General features: G+C 40.2%; 1 protein-coding gene across 1 annotated transcript; it reads left to right on the forward strand.

Annotated features, from left to right (window-relative positions):
* Nucleotides 1–2521: 2521 nt before the first annotated feature.
* Nucleotides 2522–19947, forward strand: xrcc5 (X-ray repair complementing defective repair in Chinese hamster cells 5). Its single transcript, XM_034005829.3, has 21 exons — nt 2522–2615; nt 4375–4488; nt 7391–7574; nt 8241–8289; nt 8612–8734; nt 9099–9284; nt 9550–9664; nt 10234–10372; nt 11018–11130; nt 11480–11542; nt 12113–12250; nt 13117–13207; nt 14423–14550; nt 15282–15478; nt 16281–16371; nt 16844–16913; nt 17080–17189; nt 17621–17717; nt 18204–18271; nt 18595–18669; nt 19192–19947. The coding sequence occupies exons 1-21, from the start codon at nt 2598–2600 to the stop codon at nt 19204–19206; spliced, it is 2184 nt and encodes a 727-aa protein (XP_033861720.3). The 5' UTR covers nt 2522–2597; the 3' UTR covers nt 19207–19947.
* The last annotated feature ends 7096 nt before the right edge of the window (nt 19948–27043 follow it).

A 27043-nucleotide genomic window follows, 5' to 3' on the forward strand; every position in this document is an offset into this window, starting at 1 on the left:
ACTTATAATCAAATACATAATTAATACTTTATGCAGAATATCATCTCCTACAAATTGGTAATTTAAATTGGCCACTACGTAGTAAATGTATATATACGACCTGGGCAATTTGCCAACTGTGAAAAATTGGGCCCGCTGTGTTTTAATAGATGAGTTCTGGACCTGTCATAACACTAGAAGAAAGGGTTCAGCCACCAGGAGCAAGTGAAGTGGTACCCCAAAATGCATCAATGTTCTAGTAATGATGAAAATAAATAACATTTCCCCAAGAGTTGTTCTGCATTGGTAATAAATGGATAACATTTGGGAGCTAGTATAGTCATTAAAATCATTTGAATATTTAGAGCAGATAATTACTATTTAGGAAACAAGCAATCTGAATTGGGTACTGTAAAACAGGTAACAAATGCTGTAACGAATTGTTGATTGGGCAGTATGAATTGTTTTAGAAAACAACGTCAGTAATAATCATATAAATCCAGACTCATGGTTGCACACATATGTATTTCTATTTGTTGCGTTATGTTTATGGTGTACTGTATTTTGTTCACCATGCACAATTATGGAATCTATTTTCTACCCTCTTTACGGGTGCTATTGTGCTTCTGTCCATGCACTGACTGCACCAACTTGAAGCATATAACAGTGATTGCTAGCAGTAACTCTTTTTGTACATGTTTTGTTTATAATAGAGCCAAATTTTTTCTTCATTTACTTTATTGTTCCCTTACACTATGATGTTTGCAATCGCTATTCATGGTTCACATATTGTGTTAACATGCTTTGACAAGAGGTTCAAGAGCTGCCATAGGCATATATATCAGCCAAAGTGCCTTTTTCATTACGAAGTGCTGGCAAAACTAAAGGAAACTTTAGTGGCTGATTACTAGATGCTGCTGGCTCGTGTTTCTATTAAGACACTTTGGCTGATGTAAGCTAAGTTACATTCATACATCTATGACCAGAACTGAAGAGCAGCTCCTGAACTCCAGTGCAAGCTGTCATGGTGGAGGAATGCTGCCCTTGTTATGTTTTCAGGAGGGCTGCGATGACTCACACACTGCAGCTCCTTGTAGTGGAAGCAACAAAACCACAATGGGCCCAGCTGTGACAGATATAAACTCTTTCAGTATTTCAGTACTAAAAATCGAGCAGAAAATGGATGTACACTAACAGCTCAAAGTGCAGATGCACCTGCCATTTCTTAGTTATCCCAATCCCTCTAACACAACCACCAATAGTGGTACTATAACCAAGCCTTTAAATAGATATTTACTCACCTCATCAACGCATTTCTGCCACCACACAATACATTTGCTTCACAGTCTTATTTTAAATTGTAATATTTCAGCTGCCTACCTAAGGTTATCCTCTGAAACAAACAAACAAACAAACAAACAAACAAACAGAGAGCAGTACAATAGGTAAACTATTGGATATCAGTGGGGATTTTGATACCAGTGGGTATCCTTATATTTCAAAAATGTAATTATGCAACTTCTTATTTGACCCCACACGTGTGCAACAAAGTGCATTAAGTACGAGACAGGTGTGGTCCACTTGCTGCACAGGAAGTTAATTTGTGGTGTGGTGGCAAAATTTATAGAAATCACCCAAGGCAAAGAGAAAATAAAATCTGGATACCATATTGATAATGAGTTTTTGTTAACCGGAAAGTAATGTACTATTCGATTTTATTTTGTTTTATTTACACACTAACTATAGACTCATCCTTAACCTAATTAGTATTAAAAGTTAATTGTTAGCTGTGATAATTATTAAAAATAATAACCTGCACCAGAACCAGTATCACAAACATTTGAGTAAAAAAGGAGCGTTCGCATCTCATTAATAAGCCAGTAGCATAGCCTGTTGTTAAGGAAGTGCTGAGGGTCTGTGTGTGTCTCATAATGGGAGACTCAGTATGGCTCACTGTCATTCGCTTTATTCTCTTCAACAGCCGCAGACCTGCTAGCACAATTGACTCTTTTGTAATAACTACAGCTGTTTCTCCTACCCATATGAAGCCAAGTGTAGTAAAACGATAAATACCAGTAGTGAAAGAACGGCAGGCACGCTTGGTGAAGAACAGAGCAATATAGACCATGGTAAACTACAGTAAATGCATGGTAAGGTTATACGCTGCAGTATTTTGAACATGTTCATATTTTGCTTACATGGCACTGCATTAAAAAGAAATACTGTACCTCAGCAGAGATCACATGGACATCAACACGTGAGTCTGCAGCTGAAACATGGTCTTGTAAACAACCCAGAAAACTAACAATGTCGGGTTTATGAAGCATATCACGATGGAAGACCGAAATTACAGTTTAGTATAAAATTGAAAATGCTTGTGTGTGACAGGTACTCATGGTTGATGGAGATAACAAGTGTCCTGGCATGTTAATTAAAAATCACATTTAAAACCAAAGATATATTGCAATTACATACTACACAATATTATGAATCATAATTCATGAGATGGCTGGCTATGTAATTACTAACACTCTACGTCAGATAAGGCGGCCCCTTTTTTTCCCGCTAGGGAAATGTTTTATTCCGGACACAGAAGAGAAGGGACGTAAGCAGAAACTATGTCGCGCGCTATTAAGGTATTAAAAGCGATTGCATTTAATTTTTCTATACCAAAATACATTATAACCTGTAGAGTTATTAAGTCGTAAGGTTAACACCCTTTTTTGTATTATCACTGTACCCTAACTTGGCTGGTGTGTCAGTCATTGACTGCAAGAAATTGGTTTCGGCAGAACGGGAAAGTTTTAAAGTGAACGGAACAAATGAAATATCTTCTAGTTTTATATTTTCGGTAAACTGAATCGAGTGTGTATATATGTAGCTATTTGTAATATTGTAATCGCTTTGCACTGTGTATTTTGATACTGCAATGGCAGCCAGCAAGCAAGCTAGGAATGCAAAGTCAGTAACTCCATTCATATCATTGCTGCTTGGTAATGCATGGGCTGAAGAAGTACAACGTCTCTGCTGATTGATTAGTAGTATTTAATATATAATCAAACAGCTTCTACAAGTTGTTCGGTTTGTAGATAGCAATAGCAAACAAACATGAATTCATCCACATATTCGTGTAATTTAACAGCACGGTGGAGGCCAGTCTTACAATGAAGTCATTCTTCTACTGTCGGTGCAGTATTCTGACAAGCCTCAACATGCAAGCAAGCAAACAGCCTTTATTTAGATTTTAGACAAAGTAAAGCATGCCACCTTGTGGAGGGTAATGGGAAATGTGTGCTGTGTGTTTTTAACTCGCTTCACCTGTAAGGTGAAAACTTAATGTACCTTTATGTTAGAGAGGAGTGTAATTCAGAATCACCTGATACTACTTTCTTTGTGTCACTTTATCTTGGAACTCATTTCGTTCTTATCGATCTTCTTTTTACAATAATTAATTTTGTTCTATGGCTGGTTTCACAGACCCTGATCAGCAGTCATTCTGGAAGGTTACATTATGTATGCCAGGGTCTGTGAAACCAGCTGGTAATGTTCAGACGAATAAAGTGGGGTTTTTTTTGTTAAACTTATTTTATTTTATTTGCCCTTACAAAATATATACTGTGCACAGGCTAAATAAAACATTATAAATGAGAGGAGTTGTCTTGGATATTATCCTGATAACTGCGTTTCACAATACAACATTAGATGTAAAAATGTCTCCAGTAGCACTGTATTACTCTATTATCAGCATTTATTGTCAGTAAAAACATTTCATTTAATACCTGGTGGCAGGGAGGCTTTCAGGGATTGATGTGTTTTTTGTACAATATATAGAGAATAGAGCATGAGATAGTGTGTGATAAGTGCATGGGGTAGTGTGTGATATGAGAATAGTGCATGAGATAGTGTGTGATATGAGAATAGTGCATGGGGTAGTGTGTGATATGAGAATAGTGCATGGGGTAGTGTGTGATATGATAATTTAATGCTCACTCTAGGGATGGGATGCTACATAAATCCACAGGTGGGCATTCAGTTCTCATTTATCACACATTACCCCATGGAGTGTTTTTTTATTTTTATAATCTCTGGTTATTCTACTACTAATAACAGTGTACTGCTGTGATCCATGATTTTCCTAATAATAGTGTTCTGCTGTGATCCATGGTTTTCCTAATAATAGTGTACTGCTGTGATCCATGGTTTTCCTAATAATAGTGTACTGCTCTGACCCATGGTTTTCCTAATAATAGTGTACTGCTGTGATCCTTGGTTTTCCTAATAATAGTGTACTGCTGTGATCCATGGTTTTCCTAATAATAGTGTACAGCTGTGATCCATGGTTTTCCTAATAATACTGTACTGCTGTGATCCATGGTTTTCCTGGTGTTTTTCCAGTCTGCCGTGGTGTTGTGTCTGGATGTGGGGTTCTCCATGAGTAACTCCGCTCCAGAGGAAGAGCCTCCTTTCGAACAAGCCAAGAAGGTCATTCAGATGTTTGTGCAACGCCAGGTAAATGATGAATCTGAGACTTACAGTTCACTGAAATGCCATTGCTGTTCTTATGATACAAGTCCAGTCACTGTTAAGAGCCTGACAACATCAACAACAGCAATACCATTTGATTTGTAAAACATTTTTCATAGATACCTAAGTAGTACAACACTGAACAGAGTGTCTGTCTCAATGAGAGCAACTTTATTTATTTAGTGATCTCAGTACTGAATGTTGCCCTCCTCTTACATACGTGTCTGCCTAAATCTATCACAGATTCTGTAATCAAAAAATAAAAAACGTACTGAGAGGAAAATTTCCCCAAAGAAAAACACAATTCGCAGAATTGTAGTGTTACAACCTGGAATTAAAATGGATTTAATTAGGATTTTTTGTCACTGATTGTGGCAATGTGCCCCGCCCCTGTGTGCATGTGTGTGTTATGTGTTGTATGTTGCGTGTGTTAATGTTGGTGTATAGAGATTGATACACGGAATATAAACGGGTCTGTGTTTCACGTGTGATTTAAATTGTATATTTGTATTTAGGCACGGGATTGCACTTCACGTACATTTAAAGCATAGTATGTGAGCACGGGGTTGCACAGAATTAATTCACGTGCTGGGATTCAAGTGAATAATTAATTAGTAATTGAATCCCAGCACAACAGTATATATAGATGCACGTTTGACTCACTCGGGGTTGGGTGTTCGAGAGTGGAGAACGGGTGAGAGAGAAGGAGAACGTAAAATTAAGGAAAATAATAATAATAAGTGTTTTGTACTCACTGTGTTTGTTTGTCTCCGTGCAAGTCTTCGTCTGTTTACTGTTTAGTACGTTTTGTTTGTCTGTTTATTTTGGCTACAAGTGCCGTGTCCTGTTTTATGTTCTGTTTAAACCTTTTACTTTGTTAATAAACGCTGAGTGCTACCATTTGCACTCAGCTTCTCATCACCACCGTCTGTCTGTGTGTTTCTCTCTCTCTGGTCTGAGTTCCTCCCTGCAGCCAGCCTGTCACACGGATCTACACAAAATAGTCCATAATGTCGAAGTAGGGAAAAAAATCTACATATTTTTCAAAATTATTTACAAATAAAAAAACTGAAAAGTCTTGATTACATAAGTATTCACCCCCTTTGCTGTGACACCCATAAATAAGCTCTGGTGCAACCAATTGCCTTCAGAAGTCACATAATTAGTTGAATGGAGTCCACCTGTGTGCAATTAAAGTGTCACATGATCTCAGATTAAATACACCTGTTTCTGGAAGGCCCCAGAATTTGTTTGAGAGCATATCTAAACAAACAGCATCATGAAGACCAAGGAGCTATCAAAACAAGTCCGGGATAAAGTTCTGGAGAAGCACCAATCAGGGTTGGGTTATAAAAAAATATCCCAAACTTTGAACATCCCCCGGAGCACCGTTAAATCCATTATTAAAAAATGGAAAGAATATGGCACAACCGCGACTCTGCCTAGAGAAGGCCGTCCACCAAAACTCAGTGACCAGGTAAGGAGGGCATTAGTCAGAGGAGCAACCAAGAGGCCAATGGTAACTCTGAAGGAGTTGGAGAGATCCACAGCTGAGATGGGAGAAACCGTCCATGGGACAACTATAACCCGGACGCTCCACAAAGCTGGGCTTTATGGAAGAGTGGCGAGAAGAAAGCCATTGCTGAAAAAAACCCATATCAAATCCCGTTTGGATTTTGCCAAAAGGTATGTGGGAGACACAGCAAACGTGGAAAAAGGTTCTCTGGTCTGATGAGACCAAAATTGAACCTTTTGGCCTTAGCGCAAAACGCTATGTGTGGCGCAAAGCCAACACTGCTCATCACCCTGAGAACACCATCCCCACGGTGAAGCATGGTGGTGGCAGCATCATGTTATGGGGATGCTTTTCATCGGCAGGGACTGGGAAACTGGTCAGGATTGAGGGCAAGATGGATGGAGCCAAATACAGGGAAATTCTAGAGGAAAACCTGTTTCAGTCTGCAAGAAACCTGGGACTGGGGTGGAGGTTCACCTTCCAGCAGGACAATGACCCTAAACACACAGCCAAAAACAAGAACCTGAATGTCTTAGAATTGCCCAGTCAAAGCCCAGACCTCAATCCGATTGAGAATCTGTGGCAAGACTTGAAAATTGCTGTTCACCAACGGTCCCCATCCAACTTGACAGAGCTTGAGCAATTTTGCCAAGAAGAATGGGCAAAAATTGCAGGATCCAGATGTGCAAAGCTGGTAGAGACTTACCCAAAAAGACTCACAGCTGTAATTGCTGCCAAAGGTGCTTCTACCAAGTATTGACTCAGAGGGGTGAATACTTATGCAACCAACAAATGTCTTTTTTTTTGTTTAATTAACTTTTGTGTCACAATAAAAAATATTTTGCACCTTCAAAGTGTTAAGTATGTTGTGTAAATCAAATGGTAAAAATCCCAATTAAATCCATTTTAATTTCAGGTTGTAACACTACAAAATGTGGAAAAGTCCAAGGGGGTGAATACTTATGCAAGGCACTGTATATATGTGTATATATATATATATATATATATATATATATATATATATATATATATATATATATATATATATAGTAAAAATGCTTTGTGAGATTTTGCAACTGTTTATAAACCTATAAAAGGCGGTTGTGAATTTCAGATTTCTAATTTCTTGATTCATACTGAAATTCTAAAAAAATAAAATAAAAAAATTAAATCAAGAACATATGAAAATAAAACTTTCACCAGCTTTTCAGGGTAGGTCTGTTATTTTTTTAAAAAGTGTACTACTTGATTATTTCCCAGGCTTATACAAATGCCTGTCAGCTAATGATCTATCACTTACCAAACAGTAACCTGTACTTCCCTGAGTGTTATATGGCTTCAGTGCAGCCTGTGTGTGTTTTTCCTTTGCAGGTGTTTGCAGAGAACAAGGATGAGCTTGCCCTGGTACTGTTTGGGTCGGATGAGACCAAGAACGCACTGGCCTCTGACGACCAGTACCAGAACATCTTTGTGCATAGACACCTCATGCTGCCGGATTTCGACCTGCTGGGGGAGATCCAGAGTGATATCCAGCCAGGAGCCCAGCAGACTGACTGTATCTTTATCACAGGGGAAACATAGCACACAAGCATACACTGTACAGAGGGGATAGTGTCATTACCACAGGGAAGACACATACACCATACAGTGAAGAAGTGTAGCACAGGTGAATTGTGTCCTTATCACAGAGGAGATACAAGCATTATACAGGACAGCGAGGACTCTCATTTTCACACGGTGACACAGAACAGGGTCTTTTCAGTTGACAGGGGAATCGCATAGAATGACATTACACAGTGAGTCCGATTTGCTGTACCAAAAGAGGGTTACCAACATACATCTGCAGGCTACTGCAACGCAGTTAGAACGTTGTTTAACGGACATGGTGAGATTGTGAGCACACTAATAATAGAGGTTTGCAGGTATTACACTCACGACCGCCTGTACATTTTTACGTAGTATATCAACTTATGCATTTGTAGTGAAACTAGGTAAGAATACACGTGCATATGGTCTTACGCCAAAAATCGTTGGTTTTCAATCCGGTACACCAAACACCAAACACGTAAAATAGCAGTAATGACATTCTCTTATATCCTAGCTTTGTTGTTTGTTCTGACATAAGATCACGCATATGTTAATGTGCATGGATAAATGTCCTCATACCATCAATTGTACCATCTTGAAAACTATTCAAAGCCTTGACATTTGCTTTCATCAGTTCTTGATGCGCTGGTTGTTTGTATGGACCTTCTACAGAAAGAAACCCTGTAAGACTAATGTTGTGTTTATAATTCTCCAATGAAGAAAGAAACAAGAGATGGTGAATTACTGTAATTACAGTGTAATTCAATTGTTCTTACAAAATAAATGACAGTATATTGATTATTGAGTGAGGGAGTAGACTGAAGTGTGATACTATTTTTAGTTTTTTGGTGAACATTAGAGATCGATGTAATTTGATAAGCGAGTTCCTATCCCAGAACCAAAGCTAGATTAACGAACTTATCGCTGGTTCACATTTTCTTGTATTTATTGTGTTTTAATTTAAATACAGAAGTAAAGTAAAGTGTTGTCTGGTGTCGCCTTTAGTGGGAAGAAGTATGAAAAGCTGCACATTGCCGTATTCACAGACCTGTGCAGCCCTTACAGCTCTGACCAACTCGACATCATCATAGACAATTTAAAGAAAGGAGGAATCTCCCTGCAGTTCTTGTAAGTAATTGAGTCGTGTTATCAGCATGGTACTTGTTTGTGTAATCTGATAAACAGATTACACAAAGCATGCAAACTATATCATCCGTCAAAAGATATTGCACGTCCCTAGAAATGCTGCCTTCTGCTGTTTTAAAAGAACTTTCACAAGAGACTTATTATTCCAACATTAGGCAGTAAATGCAAAAACGCTGTATTGATGTCAGCTACAGAACTCTTTAGGTATTGTCTGTTATGTTTACTTAATTACTGCTGTTAGACTAGAAGATTCAATTACAAGAAAAAAAAATTGGATTGCTTTTTGCTAGGCTAGGGATTTTTCCTGGTGCAGTAATAATCTTTTGACTTGTGTATGGTTTACCAGCTTGCCCTTCCCCCTGGATGTGGAAGAGGAGAGCGGAGGTCGTGGCGATGCTGCTGCTGGGCCGCGACAGCCCCCGTACTCCAGGAAGGGGCTCACGCAGGAGCAAAAAGAAGGCTTGGAGATGGTCAGGAAGGTGATGACCTCTCTGGATGAAGAGGAAGGACTGGATGAGGTCCACACATTCAGGTCAGCAGACAGGGGGTCTGTCCTGTCGATCTCCATCCAGCCAATATGTTTAGAAGACTAATAGGAAACCTTATACCATTTATATTTTTGGGGCATTTTGTTCAGTGTTAGCATTAAATTAAACTGCACGCAGTTATCATCATTTTTGTTATTTGATTTAAAAGTTGCTATAATGATTGCAAAGCTGTTATTAAAATATAATCCCAGGGATCAAACGTTGAACCAAACCTTCAGGTGATTACCCTCTCTGTGCTGTCTCCTCCAGAGAGTCAATGGAGCAGCTGTCCATCTTTAAGAAAATCGAGAGGCGGCCCATGGCGTGGCCCTGCCAGCTCACCATCGGCTCCTCACTGACCATTCGCATCGTCGGGTACAAGGCTGTGAGTGCCCCCCTTCATCCCGTTCTCAACCTTTACCAGGCTTGGATCAACCTGCTGTGCAATGGGAGTCTTATTACCACCCCTGCTGTACCATCAGTCTGTGTCACAGGGAGGCAACCGACAAGCCCAAGACATTTTGACTTAGTCAGTTTAACAAACAAACCAGTTTTATGGAATGGTGCAGTGGGCTAATTCACAAGCCTCTGATGCCTTTCATCTCTTTGGTTTGAATCTGGCTTAGTTGAAATCAATTTGGTGTTCTCTACTTAGCTCCCCAGTACACTTTGTTCCACATCCCAAAACCATCCCAGAATTCAGCAGCATAGTTACCATGCTGGATCCGAAACCCAAAGCATTTATATTTGTACTGGATCCACAGTCATTCCAGAGCGCCTGTTTTGAATTCTAGAATCAAACTGTGCTGGACAGGAAGTTAGAAGTTGATTACAGACATTCAGTTTATTTCTGAGAAGTGCATTCAATGTCAGGTTATAGCTCATGCTAAATAAATTCTGCTGGGAGGTTCTGATGTGTTCGCCACTCTTCTTTCTTGTGCCTTTGGAAAGCAGGTGACAGAGGAGAAGGTCAAGAAGACCTGGGCAGTGGTGGACGCTAGGACACAGCGGAAAGAAGATGTGCAGAGAGAGACCGTCTTCTGCCTCAACGACGATAACGAGACTGAGGTTCCCAAGGATGACACCATTCAGGGTAGATACAAAGAACACATAACCCTTCATACTACTCTATCAGACGACTTCTTTCTAACATCACAGTCACTGGACCCGAGCCCTGTACGTTAATCACTTGCTTCCTCATTCAAAATGCAGAACTTGCACCAGAGAGTTGGACAGGTAGAAGCAAAGAACATGATGGGGCTTTATAAGCTAATTTAGGAGTTAATGATTACCAGGATCATGTAACGCTAATGCGGTGTCAGGTGAGAGAAATATCAGGGATCTATAAGTTACCATCAGAACTGTTTTCTTAGTTTATTTTCCGATCAATGTATAGTACTGATATGATCATTCCAACTCAGGTTACTCTTCTTTCTACATCAATAATAATGAAAATGAAATTCTAGTAATGTTATTTCTCAATGGGTAATTCCCCCACAATAAAAACCTAACAGGTGGTCATTAAAATAGGCATTTTTACTACCTTCAGACACATTCTCACCATGTGTTCTTTTTTTGACTATTTTGTCAATATCCCCAGAATTCGGTCCACATGGACTGGAATGGCCCTATACCTGTGCTGTTAGAAAAAAGTCCAGGCTATAGGGAGCCTCCTTCTATCTCTTTCTCAGAGAAATACTGTCACACTCACTGTCCCCTGTCTTGTGTCTTGGCACAGGGTTCCGCTATGGCAGCGATATTGTCCCCTTCTCCAAAGTTGACCAGGAACAGATGAAATACAAATCAGATGGGAAGTGCTTCTCTGTGCTGGGCTTTACAAAGCAGAGTCAGGTACTGTGTCATCTGCAGTCTCTTTCAAATCTGACTCCTTGAAAAACCAACACTCGGAATTAGCTTAAAACCTTTCATATTAAATATGCACATACGCTTTTCCAAAAAGATGACATCTTTGTAGGACTGATCATAGTAGCATAGCTGTTTTTGTACATGTGAAATGTTTCGGTCAATTGAAAATGCAGTCTGTTGCAGAAGCCAAGATCAGAAGTAAGGGTACACTTGATGATCAATACGAAGAATTAGGAGCCATTGAAGATGATTTTAATGCGTGGAACACACTTCCGGCATTGGGACTGGACAAAACTTTTAGTAAATAAACCTGTTTCCCTGATCTGTTGTGTAGGTTATGCGGCATCACTTCATGGGCAACCAAGTGATCAAGGTGTTTGCTGCAAGGGATGACGAGGTAAGAAGGTCAGGGATAGTGGGTAGTTGGGTTGGGTGGGTCTGGTAACCTATTCTTGGATGCAGACCCGTAAACGGAGACAGTGGATACTTTACTGGTAAAAAATTGGATGGTGTGCTTTCAAGCTCCATATTACTGTCATTGATGATATACAAGCAGTCTCTGAGCCCCTCCTTGGAGTTCTTTAGGGATCTTAGTGAATCTAGTCCACTTTGGCATATTTGAGGAGGTAATTAAAGGCTGTTTTCTAAAGATTTTTTAATATAATTTGTGGTACGTGTTCTGAAAGCTGATGAAACAGGCATGTTAAGGGGCAGTGTGTGTTTCCCTGTAAAATGCTGCCCTCTGCTGTGTTTCAATGGTTTCTCAATAATTAAAACCTCCTCGAGACCAATAGTGTCCATATTAAATAGTGAAAGTCACACAATAGGCATTGTCTACAGCACTCTATATGATCCGTGGTGGTATTTGGTACCTCCACCTGCTGGATTTCATTGTTGTGCAGTAAACATGGCTGAGTGACTTAATAATCGCTGCGTATCGCATGTGTGTGTGTTCCTGTTTCCACAGCACGCTGCAGTGGCTCTCTCATCTCTGATCCATGCCCTAGACGAGCTGGAGATGGTGGCCATTGTTCGCTACGCATACGACAAGCGCAGTAACCCCCAGGTCGGGGCGGCATTCCCCTGCATCCAGGACAAGTACGAGGTGAGCCAGCCCCTGCTCCTCCGTCTTCTTGGAATAGCACAGCATTGTCTTCAGGGCTGAATCTGATACCACAGGGCATCATCTAATTTTTCTGTAATGTTTTTGTTTTAGCTGTTACTGCTAAGGGTATGACCAAGCACGTAGGTCACAATACGATACACATTTGCGTTATGCAGGCACGCTACAATATGCATCATGTTACATGTGATGGTCCTGATGGGCTACTCTATGATGTGTTAGATAAAATAATCACTAATGATGATTTTGTTAAAAGACATATAACTTTAAATCCTATATAATCCATCATTCAAAAAATATGTTGAGGACTACAAGTAGCTATGTTGTGCTTTTGGTCATGTATTACAGTATACAGGATGCACTCCTCCACTGCTATACAGTATATCATGTAAAGGAAGTATTACGATTCATCCGAGTTATGACTTCACCTGCTAAACTATCCTAGGCCTTTTACTTACAGTGCTTCCTACATTCTGCTCTGAACTCCAGGCACAATTTAGGTTTCCAATTTGGTTTCCATTTCAACTTTCACTTTGAGTTTAATAAGACATATTTTACATCTTTCTCTTAAAATGAAGGCTGAGAGGACAGAACCTGGAAGGACTCACACTACTGTGCATTTGTAGATTTATGGGACTCCATGTAATTACCTCCCTACTTGTCTTACCTTTTGTGTGTCCTATAGCATTGGCTGAGTCACATCCCCATTATATTCTCAGAATGTCCCCAGACAGACCCCCTGTCTGTCAAGGAAAAAACATATTTATTTTAATTTGATTTGAAATTGTCTCGAGTCCCTGCCGTGAGATCAAGGCTGATTTCTGTTTTTATTTTTGTTCCGTTCCCAGTGCTTGATGTACGTACAGCTACCTTACATGGAGGATCTCAGGCAGTTTACATTCTCTTCTCTTCAGAACAACAAGAAATTCATCCCTTCAGGTAAGTCTGGGATTGTTTTTGACGTGTATTGGTAATTGAACAGGACACAGGGGACAACACACTGGGCTATATTTTGCAGTTCTTTGGCATGGTAAAAGTCCACAAACTAGACAGGAGTCATCGAAAAATGACATCACCACCCCCGCCACACACAGCACAATGCCATCATGTTGGTATGATGGTTGAGTTCTTGAAGAGAATGCCCCCCTACTGAGCCAACAAGTAAATCGTATAAATGGATGTTCGTCCTATATGACTATAAATCACTCAATGATTCATTTTTCTTCTAGTATAAAATTATGTACATTTTTACCTAATTTTACATTTTTTCCTGTGTGCGGATACAAAGCAGGAATAGAAATAAGATTGCCATTGCATAGCGGTATGATCCACTCCTGGTTTTACTATGAGTTTAGTCAGACATTCTTGAGCTTGTTACATGCACACTGTGGCTGATCAAGCTCATAGTAAAACCTGGAATGGGCGAAACTGCTGTGCAATAGGAGTCTAATTATCATGCCTGCAAAGCCAGGTTATGTCCAGTTTTTAAAATTCAAAATTGAACCCAGTATTTTAGCCAGAAAACACTTAAAATAAATAAATGGGGGCTGCTGAGTGGCGCATCCAGTAAAGGTGCTCCACATGGAGTGCAAGATGCGCCCTATAGCCTGGAGGTCGCCGGTTCGAGTCCAGGTTATTCCACTGCCGACCATGAACTGGAGTTCCCAGGGGGCGGCGCACAGTTGGCCGAGTGCCGCCCAGGGGGATAAGGCTTAGATCGGCCAGGGTGTCCTCCGCTCACTGAGCACCATTCCTCTGTAGACTGGCCGGGCGCCTGCGGGCTTGCCTGTAAGCTGCCCTGAGCTGCGTTGTCCTCCGACACTGTAGCTCTGGGTTGGCTGCATGGTGGGCCTGCAGAGTGAAAAGAAGCGGTCGGCTGAAGGCACACTCTTCGGAGGACAGCGTGTGTTCGTCTTCGCCACTCCCGAGTCAGCGCAGGGGAGGTAGCGGTGAGCTGAGCTTAAAATACAATTGCATATATCAAATTGGGAGAAAAAAACGGGGTAAAATCAATTGGCGACTACTAAATTAAAAATAAAGAAATAAAGAAATAAATGGATAATAATACTAATGGAGACTGTATAGCTCTGGGGGTGTGATGTGGTGGGTTGGTACAGATGAAGGCAGCCTGAGCTAGCTGTGTTGTGTGTGCAGGGGAGCAGCTGGCTGCGGTGGACTCCCTGATTGACTCAATGATGCTGGTGGAGGGGGAGGGGGAGGAGATGGAGGACCTGTTTGAAGTCAGCAGTATCCCGAACCCACAGTTCCAGAGGCTCTTCCAGGTACCAGAGGAAGTCCTGCACTCATAATAAACATAGCGAATGTTGAGCATTGTTGATTTCTGTGCTGTAAAAATGTCATTGATTTAACTCCAGTGTTCCTTCACTTTCACTGTCTTTATTGTCCCAGGTGTTTATTCCATTCCCCATTGCTACCTGATAGTCCGGGAATGGTTGTGAAAATGCATGGTGGAAAGCAGTTTGATCAGTATTGATAAAAACCTTTTACAAACTCAGCTGGCACTGTAATCCATTAGTAAACCTGTATTTGATAATGTGTTTGTGGCTGCTGTGGATAGATAGACTCTTCCCAATTCACAAATACATAGGGCCCAATTTCCACTGTGCTGCAATGATAAGGCATGGCTTTAATTTAGTGAGGTTACTTATCAATTACATTGATTTTCATATTGCATGCTCCTCACTCTTGAGAGATTTAAATTCAGGGACATTCTCAGCTTAATTAGAGAAAGTGTAAAATCCAGGCCTATGTTACTGTACTATTTAACTTTACAGAAATATCAACCTAGAATAGCTGATTAAATAGCTTTGATGTCTAATACTGTAAACATTTAAAATAATAAAAAATGGACATAGATAGAATATTGATATTAAATTAATAGTGATCAGATGTTAAGCAGAGATGTATGCTATTATTACAACATCATGGTTTAACACCATTTTAATTTATGCCAAAAATATTAAGTGCAAATCTTGTGGGTCTGGCAATGCAGTGTCTGCACCACCGGGCTCTGAACCCGTCTGCTCCCCTGCCCCCTCCCGAGCCCTGGCTGAAGGGGATGCTGGAGAGACCGCAGGAGGTGACGGCCCGCTGCACAGCTCCCCTCCAGCAGCTCCTCCAGCGCTTCCCCCTGCAGGAGGCCGTCCGCAAGAAGGAGCAGAAGACTGCCCAGGACATCTTTGGAAATGTGTAGGTGCCTCTTCACAGCGTCGTGTTTTTTCACATCTGTCTAGTAGAGCTCGCTTGTAAGACTCCACTCTGTACGGAACCCTGGCTTTGTGTTGGAACAGCCAGGCAGTGTGGAGAGGCCATGGCTGTTCCATGGCTCTATAGCCAAAATGTAAAGTACAAATCAAGGGAGGTTATAATGAGTATACCATACTGATGAGACCATACTTGGAATACCGAGTTCAGTTTTAGTCCCCGTATTACAAAGAAAGTAGCTACAAATGAACGTAATAAATTATACCTGTTGTGCACTTTTGCTGTATATAATGTGCAGTTTTAAAATAAACATGTTCTAGCAAACCTTTTCAAACAGTGGTATGTGATACTACACACAGGTTAAAGAAAGTGCAAAGCTATCAGAAAACGGCTTGCAAACAGATTTCTTTAACCTAGAATAGTACCAGATTTCATGTTTAATATAACATTTAAAAACTGCACATTTGAGACCAATACAGCAATTATTATGGCATTATTTTATTAGCTACAACCATTTTAAAAGGTATCATGACTAAATCCCAGTGCTGCACATTATGGATATACTGTTCAGTGTACAGCAAGGCTTTGGTCTACTTAATTGGACCAATTATTACCAATTATTGTTCTAATTAAGTAATTTAAGGCACCGTTGGAACAAAAACCAGGAGGGACACCGGCTCTCCAGGACCAGGATTGGACACCCGTGCTCTACGCCGTGCACAGAAACCTAATTTGAGACCGCAGTGCTCTGAATCAGCCGATCAGCCTCATGTTTCTGTGTTTGCAGCACTGAAGAGGAGCCAAGCACAAAGAAGGCTCGCCAGGATGAGGATGAAAAGTTCCACTTTGCAGGACTTTCAGAAGGCACTGTTACAGCTGTAAGTGTGAACCTTCATGAGACAAGTGCAGAAAAATGCATTTAGTTTCTAAATACACAGTGGACTGCCAACCAGATGGCAAAAAAAAAAAAAAAAAAAGAATATTAGTATGTTATTTGTAAAGTTACAGCATCGGTATGCTTCAGGGTATATTGCCTGAAGCTGGCAGTCATTGATGAAGACTTCTAGTTGAAACGACAGTCTAAGAATTTTACTAGTTTATTATATGTTTTTGAGTGTTTTATAGGAAGTATTCCTAGATTTTTAAAAATTCTTTCCACTTGCAGAGTCTAGATGTAATAATCTGTACAGCTTAGTTCTGGATAGTGCATTTTTTAAATATCTGCTGTACATTTAGGCAAACCGTATCCAGCTCATCCCAAAGTAAATAGCAAATAGCTAGTAACATACGTCTGTGTAAACCTATAAGCCCTTGCATCTCTCAATTGTTCTTCCCCCTCCACTTCTCCAGGTGGGTAGTGTTGAACCAGACAGAGATTTCCTCATTCTCATTAGACAGAAAAGCCTTCCCTTCGGCCAAGGTGAGCTCCAAGAGTGAGGGACACAGACCTGTGTCTGATTGTCACTTCTTGTGTATTTTTGTTCTTCTGATAGCCAGCGGCTTCTTTCCAGCAACACCCTGTCATTGTTTATAGTGATCTTGGAATGGCACCCTGCCTGACCTGCCTTTTCTGTGGTATATTGCAGTGTGTCAGCAGCTAACCAGCAGGGTTGACCAGCTCCTTGGCACCAAAAGCACACAGTATTACATGAAGAGCATCTCCTGTATCAAAGCCTTCCGCGAGGAATCCAGCAAGGTGAGGGCTGTGCAGTACTTCATGCGTGTGCTTTCACATGTTTGTGTGTCCACAGGAATTGAAACTTGTCTTACTTTGTGCTGTTCACTACAGTGCCTTGTAGGATCAATGGTGATAGACCATTTATAGTGATTCCACTTGCAAAGTTTCATTGTTCACTGTGTTAGTGTAGGGTATTAGTGTGTTTCATTCAGAACCACTGTAAAACATAGCAACACAAAATGTGAGGTACCAGTGTCCCCCAGCAAACCACAAAATGAACACCGCCTGGCAGTCACTGTGTTAACATGTACAAAACACTATCTTACTATGGTTCTGTTACGTAGCTAGTCAGAACAGTTACATTGGAAAGTGAAATAGAGAATCGTGCAGATCTAAATGATTATGAAAATAACTCTTCAAAGTGTTTCTTTGTTTGATTGCTCTGCCAGGCTGGCAATGTGGAGCTGTACAACAGCTACCTTCAGACACTGAAGAAGAATGTCCAGGAGAGGGCGCTGCAGGACTTTTGGGAGCTCCTTGTGCAAGGTAGGACCTGCATGTCTGTGTGTGTCCTGTTAATCAGGGTACAAGTTGGTTCTCCACTCCCACGTTGGTACTGACTAGCAAATTCACAGTTTTCTTCAAAGACTGTGTTGCTGTTCACATATACTGTGGTTCCTTTGTATGTATTAAATATCACAACCTTTCTAGTGTACACAGAATTATTTCAGTGAGCAGGCCAGAGCTTTCTTTCAACTGTGTCTTTGTTTCAATGAAGCTCAGTGTTCAATAACAGTAAGTAGCTTTGCATTTCATTTTCTTCTTTCTTCAATCCCCTTTCGTTTTTATGATGTTGGCAATCATTCTGCGAGTGCTCGACGCAATTACTGAAATACTGTGTTTTGAAATGTTTTGAAGTGTCTTACGGTGCTCTTACCTGAGTTCAGACTCTGCTCTTCAGATATAATATTTGTAACATTGGCTAAATCAGCCTGTGCCTTCCTGTTAAAATATAAACCTGCCCTTCTACAGATAACATCTCCCTAATCAGCAAGGACGAGGTGGAAGGCAGTACAGTGTCCAAAATGGAAGCCAATCAGGTAACCTAGACCGTATCCTTCCTGCTGTACCAGACATTCTAGCTATTATTTGTCAAGCTTTTTGAACTATTCCAGCAAAAGAAATGCTTCGCCAATGGGCTTCAGGGCAGAGTACAACACTAATATTCTTCCACACCTTGCCTGTCCACTTGAGGAGCGCTTCCAGAATCACATTTTGTTGGGATAGTTAATAAGTCATAATAGGATAATAAGTCAATGAACTATGAGGAAAATGTAGATGATTTAAAGTACAGCGGTAAGACCCAAACTACCATTATGTAACAGTAGCCTCTAACAAGCTCTCCTCTCTGTCTCTCAATCAGTTCCTGGCTCCAGAGCAGAAGCCGGATGAACAGACAGCTCCCCCTGCTGACGACGGAGGAGATGTGGATGACTTGGTAAGCAGAACAATCTCAGGCGCCAGTGCCGTTCTTGCAGGTTTAACAGGAAGACCAATGGCTCAAGCTTGGAGAGGCATTACTGTATCTTCAAGGCTGTGTTGTAATACCAGGAGAGTCGATGCAACACAGTTATATTGTTTTTGATTATTAAAATTAATCTAGCAGTTTTTACTTTCTTTCATGACACAATTAAGTTTTTGAGACAGAGTGGCATTGTTCTATAGGGGGGGGACAAAAAAAAAAAACAGTGTAAGTAGGTAAGTAAATAAAAACACGTTGGAGTGGCCAGTTGACTGGATATCTCTGCTGTCAGGCCTTTTTTCTTCAAGACAACTGGCTGCCTTTACTTGCTCGGAGCAGTTTTCAGGACTTCTGCACACCTGACATGGAGCCTGGCAAACATAATAAAATATATAAACTGTTTGCATGTCTGAGCTCAGGAGTTTGTTCTCTGAACCGACTCTCCAGTGTAATTGGCTTGTAATGTTTTCTGATCTGCCTGTCTCCTTGCCTGTACAGCTGGATATGATGTGAATCAGAGTGCGGCTTCAGAGAAAGACAGAGCAGAGATGGGCACCTCGGGAGACAGCCAGGACCAAACACTGCACAGAGGGATTGTTCGACTGTCAGGATTGCACTACTGCTCGTCTTTGCATCTTCTTTGCTTTCCTATTGTTGTTTTTTTTCTGGTAAATGTCTGATTCTTTTCTTTGTCAAACACACAGCAGCAGTAGCAGTGTCACCTCGGAGTAGCATGTTTGTTTGTTCAGATTGCAACTCTTTGCCGTGTCTTTAAAACCTTCAAGTGAGGGGAGGTGCTGAAAATGTCAGCCTACTGGCACGGCAGGTTTCCTGTCTCTGCCTTTCACGCTGGGTTCAGTTTCACAACTTTTGTTCTTGGCTGAAATCTGATTTTAGTCTATAGTGTGCCTATGTTTAGCCTGCAGCCGAGGAGAAGTTGGTGCTACTGCTACTCCGGCCAGCAGAGGGAACTGTGGGGCACAATTGGATTCCCTGCTGCGGAGAATAAAACCCATTAGAGGTCCCTGTGAAGCAGGGATGGGAATGAAGACAGGCTATATGGGATAATCATGCTGGAGTAGCAGTAGCACTGAGGCAGAGGCAGATATTGAATATTAAAATAATAATAATAATAAAAAAAAAAACCTTTGGCACTCTGAGGTGTCACTTCACTGCCTGCCTGTACTGAATACTGTTTTTTCAAAGTTATAAAAAAATGCATACTGTAATTAAACCTGTGCTCTAAACCTTTAACCCTGACCCTGTTTTGTTTTTGTCCATATTAAAAGTAGGCTTTTATAGATGTTTGAAACATGCCTTCTCCTAAGCACAACTGGTAACTGAAGAGTGTTGCAGGGGGACAATTAAATGGTTACACTGTGGTGTTCCAGCTGCATCGAGGCACGGGAGCTTTAACCTTTTGAGATTTAAAACATCAGCAGCAAGAACACCACATTTGTAAAGAGAAATGTGATGCTTTATATAAGCAGCTCTTTAGGATGCCAATGGTTTTAATTCTAGGAATGATGAACAACTGGGTTTTTCAGTCACTTTACATAATAAATGGTTACTGAATGTGAAAGTTGCAGCATGCCCTCGCTGTGCAAATGTATCTATAGGCACATAAAATCTATATTATCTCAGACAGAGCTGCTTTCTTCTGTGTCGGCAGTGACTTCTATCTTCAATGATATCAAGACCAAACTACATTTTTAAAAGTACAAAAGTAATGCAGTTTTTGTAATGCAGTGTAATTATTGCACAGAGAGAGCTATTTCCTGGGTATTGTTAGCTGACAATGGCAGGCTAATCAGCAAGTGAGGGGGAGAGAGAAGAGCAAAATCCCTCTGCACCCCACCGGTGCTGCCACTGTTCCTGTTCAGTTTCCTTTGATGAGGAATAACAGCCTGTAATGACTGTCATTTCCTTGTTTTCGCAAAGGGGTTATCATTTTCTAGTTTTTGTTTCCAGTCATGTGTTACTTTTTGCAGAGCTGTCGCTGCTTAGATATGTGCATACATAATACACATGTATTATAGCCAAAAATGGCTGTGCATTCTGGTACCATTATAAAATATCCTGCTGCTTTATGAATATCTCAACCCTTTCCCCTGTCAGCCCACAACAGCCTCACTCCTTCCCATTATTAAACTTAAAAAAGGAGAAATAAAATCCCAGATTTTCACCATAAAAAAGTTAAATAAAATTAGGGATAAACATGTACTGAATTGTTGAAATAATTGGATGGTGGGTTGCTCGTGCTACATTAATCATACAGGCTCTCTTGTGCCTCCCTAAACCGCAGGTGCGCCAAGGAATGCTCCGGAATCCCCAAACCTCAGTACAGTCTTAAACATTTGTTATCACTCCCTTATGGGGAGACTTACTAGAAATGCAAAATGGAACTTCTGAAGTTTTTTCACGTCACTTACTTGTCCATTACTTTAGTGATAATTCAATCAGATACCTCTGATTGAAGACAGTGTAATAAACTGCTGTTAGTTAGATAAATATTAAAACAGAACAATAAAGCAATAGTCTCATATGCACGTATAATTGCAAGGAATTACAAACTGCTTTATTTGCAGTAATGAGCCAAGTGCAAAGCAAGAGCTTATTTTCCAAACCGTTTTTTAAATAATTCTGGTCATTTCTAAAGGGTATTAGAGTTTTTCTATTTCATGCTTTTCGGAGCTCTTTAGATTTTGGGTTTCCCTGACCCCAATTATCTCTAATCTTGGACTACCTACTGTTGTTACCTGAGGAAAGGTAATCCAGGATTGGTGCTGATCAGTGCCTAAATCATGCTAGAAAACTGCCGGAGTTACATTGTCACAGGAGTTGAATGGAAGGCTGTTCAGTCCCAGTCCCAGTCGAAGTCTGGTCAAGAAAAATGATACCTCAATATAGAAGAACGATTGCAAACACAAAAACAATAAAATAAGTCAGGGGAACGTAAGAGAGAAAGTAAAATGACATTTGAAGTAAAATGACTCTTTAAACAAAGTATCCTGATCTGTACAAGATTTTAAAAGAAAAGAATGAACACTTGTTTTGTATACCATTGATTATCATTTTATGGAACTTTTTTTTTTGTTGTTTTTACATATTTACAAAATGTAAACAAAATAAGACCATTTTTAAAAAATCGTTTTCAGGTTTCAACCTGACATAATCAGCTTTGTCTGCTCTGGTGAAACATTTGCGGCTTTGTGCAGGTGGAATAGTTTTTTATACAATACACTTGAAATGCCCCCCCCCCCCCCATATTATTCTCAGATTCAGTCTCTGTGGCTGATGCCTGAAAATCTACCAAACCATTAAACAGTGATCTGGAATGTGACTGGCCTGGACCATTGGAACAAATTGACTCCATAAATGGGGTGCCATGGTTACAAATAATTCTAAACCATTGTTTTCCAACATGATCTCCACGACAACGCAACATCCCCACTGATCAAACCAATAGCTTTTCCACTGGTAGACTGGAATAATTTAACACAAAATACCACCCAATATCAGTGACAGGAACGTGATGCCAGATATCGTTTCAAAACAACAACAAAAAAATAATACCGTTGAGAACCCATTGTGATAATAGTATACTACACACTGAAGAAACCCAGGAAGAATCCTTAGCACACCACAACCAGCCATGGCACCTTCTCAATGAATTTGGAACAAATACTGTACAGTAGTCCTGATCAGGATAGCAGTGTTCATCAATTGTTGTGATACAGTATGTTTAAATAGGTGGTGGGACCGGGAAGTAAACACTTTTATTAAACAATCGAAAACGATAATGTGTTAAATTAATTTAATCGGTTACATGTGTTGTTAACTTATTAAAACCTCTATTGTTTCAACTGTATGGTTGATGATTTTAATACTTCATCAGGATAATTTTAAATTATAAGAAAAACCCTTATCTGTGTTATGTGTCCCTACCGACACACTGCTTAAAACTGCATCTTAATGTTTTCTTAATGTGTGGCTTGAGAGGGATGTATGTAGCAATTATAGAATATAGGGTGTGACATTCCAGTTGACACAGACCACCTACCACTGGTTTCACAGAACCTGATAGAACTAATCTTGAACCTAATGTTTCCTTAAGTGCCAATCTGTGTCTGTGAAACCACTCCAGCCTTTAGTGCTGCAGCTTTTGAAAGTCTTCAATATGAGATTCATGGCTCCTTATTGACTTGCTAACATGTCGTTTATTGATTGTTTTTAGATTGATGGCACAGTAGGTTGGAATCCCCTATATTCACAGCGTAGAGTTGTGTTAAAAATTGGGAAAGTCTATTTCAGAGTACCGTGATTATAATGTTTGAAGCCATGGTACCTGGCAACAGCGTTTGTGAAGAAAGAACAGACATATCAAGTGTTTTAGAATATTAAGGTATAGGAGGGGGAGTTTGAATTAAGACACAGGACACACTTACCCATAAGAGGACGAGTGGAGAGCTCAGATCTTCCTTGGTCTCTCAAGAAGGACAGCCTGTGAAAGTGCTGATAGTACAACATATTATCCACTGTGATGTATACCGCGTTACAACTGACAATCATTTCCAGACAAATTCATCCTTAGAGCAGGCAGGTGTCTGTTCAGGGGTGAAAGAAGCCAAACTTAATCTGAGCTAAGATTCTCATAGCTCACCTGTTTCACACTGCTGTGTTACCGGTATTTCATAAAACCGAAATCTGTAATTAATTGGTTTTCTGTTCCATGAATATCCACGTATCCAACATCTATAGTTTATTCTGCCCAAATGATATGTCTTGACTACAAAACAAAAGGTGTGTTCTAAGGAATGGGCAGTACAATAATAAAGCAAAGTATTTTATATATCGGTAGATCAAGGAATTACTTTGCACCAGGGATTCAAATACATAATATGGATTTTTTTAATATTTATGATGGACCAGGATTTATTTCACAATTGTCCATAAATGAGTTGTGTAAAATAGTTGACTTCAGTATTATAATAGGGAGGGTAGACGCTCAGGAAATATTGTTTATATTGTTGACATACATTGGAAATTCATTCAACAACAAACCAGGGAGGCTCTTGTATGTTCAGGTGACACCAGGGTAAGATTTAAAACTGGCGAACCACACGCTTCATTTAGTTCATTTAGTTGTTGCAGTGGGGAACAAAACAGTAATCTCCACTTGATTCTGATTTGTGACCTCTGAGACTGGGAGACTTCTGTAATTGCTCCAGAACTATGTTAAACCTGAACCATAACAGGCTGTCAGGTCTAGGCATGTTTAATTATTGTTACTTAATAAGTATTACATGTAGTTCAAACTTAAAAGAGTATTACGTTAAACTCAAGAAACCCTTAAGGCAAAAACTAAGGGGACATTTACTTTAGGTGTCATACACAACTGGCCAGAGGTCAGTATTTCGGGGCAACAATGGTGAGGATTCATTCAGATTTTTGACAGCTCCTTAATTGTTTACAGAAATAAGTTTCTGGGCAGCGTGACAGGCAACTCCCTTTGGCAGTGATACTGGGTTGGAGGTTGAGCACTAGTACATTAAACTGTAGTAAGAGGCAGTAGTGTGTCATTGGAATCTCAGTTAAAGCATTTGCAGGACACTTAACAGCTAGTGACTAGAGCAGTGCCACGTTTCCATATGCCATTGGGACTGGCTTGAAAGCGATTTGAAATCAGACTTGTTCATTTCCATCTGCAGCAGCTCGAGAGCAAATCCATTTCAATTGGGACTCTCAGTCTGGTGTTTTTGTTTAATACCCCTTAATAGATGTATACTTTGTTTCCATCTGGCTACTTGGACCGAGCTGAAATCAGTTTGTTTCCATTGGCAGCAGAACAAGATAAAAAGTGGTTGGAATTGGGACTCTGTCAGCCCCAGTTAGGGTTGTGTCTTGCTGGTACAAATCATTTTCATGGAGGAAGAAAGCATCCATATGCCTAATGATGCGACTACTGGAGAAAATGGAATCCCACTCGTGCCTTGCTGAGTTCTTGGCTGGGGGCGCACAGGGAGTGCTTCACTGGCCTCTGTGATACTGCAGGATTAGGGATAAAAGTTGACTGCTCGCACTCCCGGCAGAGACAAGCCAGACTTGGCCCTCGTTTTCAGGGTTCATCAGCAATATGTTGCTTAGGTGATGTTCAAATCCCAAATAAAATGTATAAAAAGCAATCGGAAAAATAAGCAATCTAGGGTTATGTCAATATCAGGCAGATTTGTTTTTCTGTAAGTCCTTTGTCTAAGGTCTGGTTGAAGATTGGTTCATAAGCTGTGAATGGAATCAATGGCAGCTGAGATGAGATTTCAAGTATGGTGCAGGTGGAAATGTAGCAGTAAACTTTAAAGTTTAGGGTTAAGTGTTTTGTCTGGTAAGAGAAAAAGGAATACAAAGGTAATGTGTAAATAAAGAAAGGGCTTCAAGGCACCAATAGATTTAAAATAGAATAAGATGAGTTATCTGTTTTTTGTATTCTGCTGTTTTGTTTCTCGCTGAATCGATGCACCATGTCATGTGGGTTACAAATCTTCCCCTGGATTTACTAGTGTTCATTAACTGCCTCCTGAAGCTTTAAATCCTTCGCTGTGGCTCTAGTTTGTAATCTGTTTGCTGTTAATTTATGACTTCAGTTGTCGACTAACTGACTTAATGGAATTAAAACACACACACATACACGGCACTGGGGACATAAATTGTCAGCCAATCAAAACGCTGAAAAGGCTCCTACACAACTGTTGGCCATAACTTTTGTTTCATGACAAGGAACACAAATCCTCAGGCAGGTAAGCAAAACTGGATATTTTTTCAATACATGTAATAATATTTGAGCGTTATTTATGAGAGTAAGTAGCTTCAAATGACATGAGTATTACCTTTTTATGAATAAGTATGCTTTACCCCGAGCTCAAGAGCTGCTCGTTAGTTCTTGTTGCTTGCCACAGACACATGTAACATAAGCTTTATCAGCCAAAGTGTCTGTATATTAGTAAGCACCAGCACCACCTAGTGTATATCTGTGCATTGCCAGCAATACAAAAAGAAAGATATGTAACACAGGCTATATTAGCTAAAGCATTTTAGTTGAAGTAAGAGCCAGCATTGTCTAGTGACCAGCTACTTGCGCTGAACCTCTCTAAAGAAATGTTGGCTGTTCTAGGTTACTTTACATATGTCTGTGGGAGGCAACTAGCATAGAAGAGCAGCTCCTGAACTCACAAGCAAAGCCATTTAACTGAGACATTAAAAACAATGTGATGTTTGAGTAATTCCATTAAGAGCCATGGAAATGTAATCTGAAGCTACTTACTCTTAAAGATAAAGTGTTTCAGATTGGGACAATTGAAAACTGTTGCACGTGGTTACATTTTAGCAGTGATTGATTAATTCTAGCATGAGAAATGTTTGTTTGGAATAGATGAAGTTATAGCAACTAGGGTGTCGTGAGGCACGTAGCTTGTTTATTCAGATGCTGTGTGTTTGGAGCAGACAAGCACAGCAGATTAACAGCTTGGGTGTATGGAGACAGGTTGATGCAGGTTTTTTTTTCAGGACTAGCTGGAATTTTACTCGCAGACTACAGGTTAGGAACAGCAAGTAGTCTTTAGAGTGAGTTAGCTATTCGGCAGACCTTCTGTCTGAGAAAGTGTCTGAGCAAATGACTATCTAGTGAGGGTGTAATGCGTGGCAGGCTCATTATACAGTGTGCAGAGTGCAGGTAATGACAAGAGCAGCAAATGTTAGCATGCAAGCAGAAAAGACTGCATTATCAGAACCTGCATTTGAGTAGAGACACGGAACCAGTGGAGTGGACAGTTACACTCTGTCTGAGAAAGTATAGCCTTCCCCCTGAATTATTAGAATCCCTGAATATACCAAAACCAAAACTCTTATGAAAAGGAACGGTCTTCTCTACCCTTAGCAATCATTCAGTTTCACAGCACACCAACACGGCACCAAAACTGTGATAACCTGTCAACAGGTCTGGGGTCAGTTCTTGTTTTTTAATTTCAATTCCTTTTTAAAATCAATTACCAATTCCAGTTCCTTCGAAGGAGACATAGTAATTGTTGCGATTGTTAAACTGCTTTCATTTCAAGCCAATTTAATTGACTACCAGTGACTTCCATTGAAGTAATTTGTTGCCACTGTGAGAAGCTCATTTTAACAGGATACTGCTCATTGCAGTTTTGATCAATGATGTGTTGGAACTGATTAAAAAAAAAAAAAGGGAATTGGAATTGGGACTTGATTTTAAAAAGGAATTGGAATTGGAATTGAACAACAGGAAGTGACCTAGACCCTGCCTGTAAATGAGACATTGCATTGCTGTCCACTACCA

This window comes from Acipenser ruthenus, chromosome 10, assembly GCF_902713425.1.
Source record: "Acipenser ruthenus chromosome 10, fAciRut3.2 maternal haplotype, whole genome shotgun sequence".
Taxonomy (NCBI): Eukaryota; Metazoa; Chordata; class Actinopteri; order Acipenseriformes; family Acipenseridae; genus Acipenser; species Acipenser ruthenus.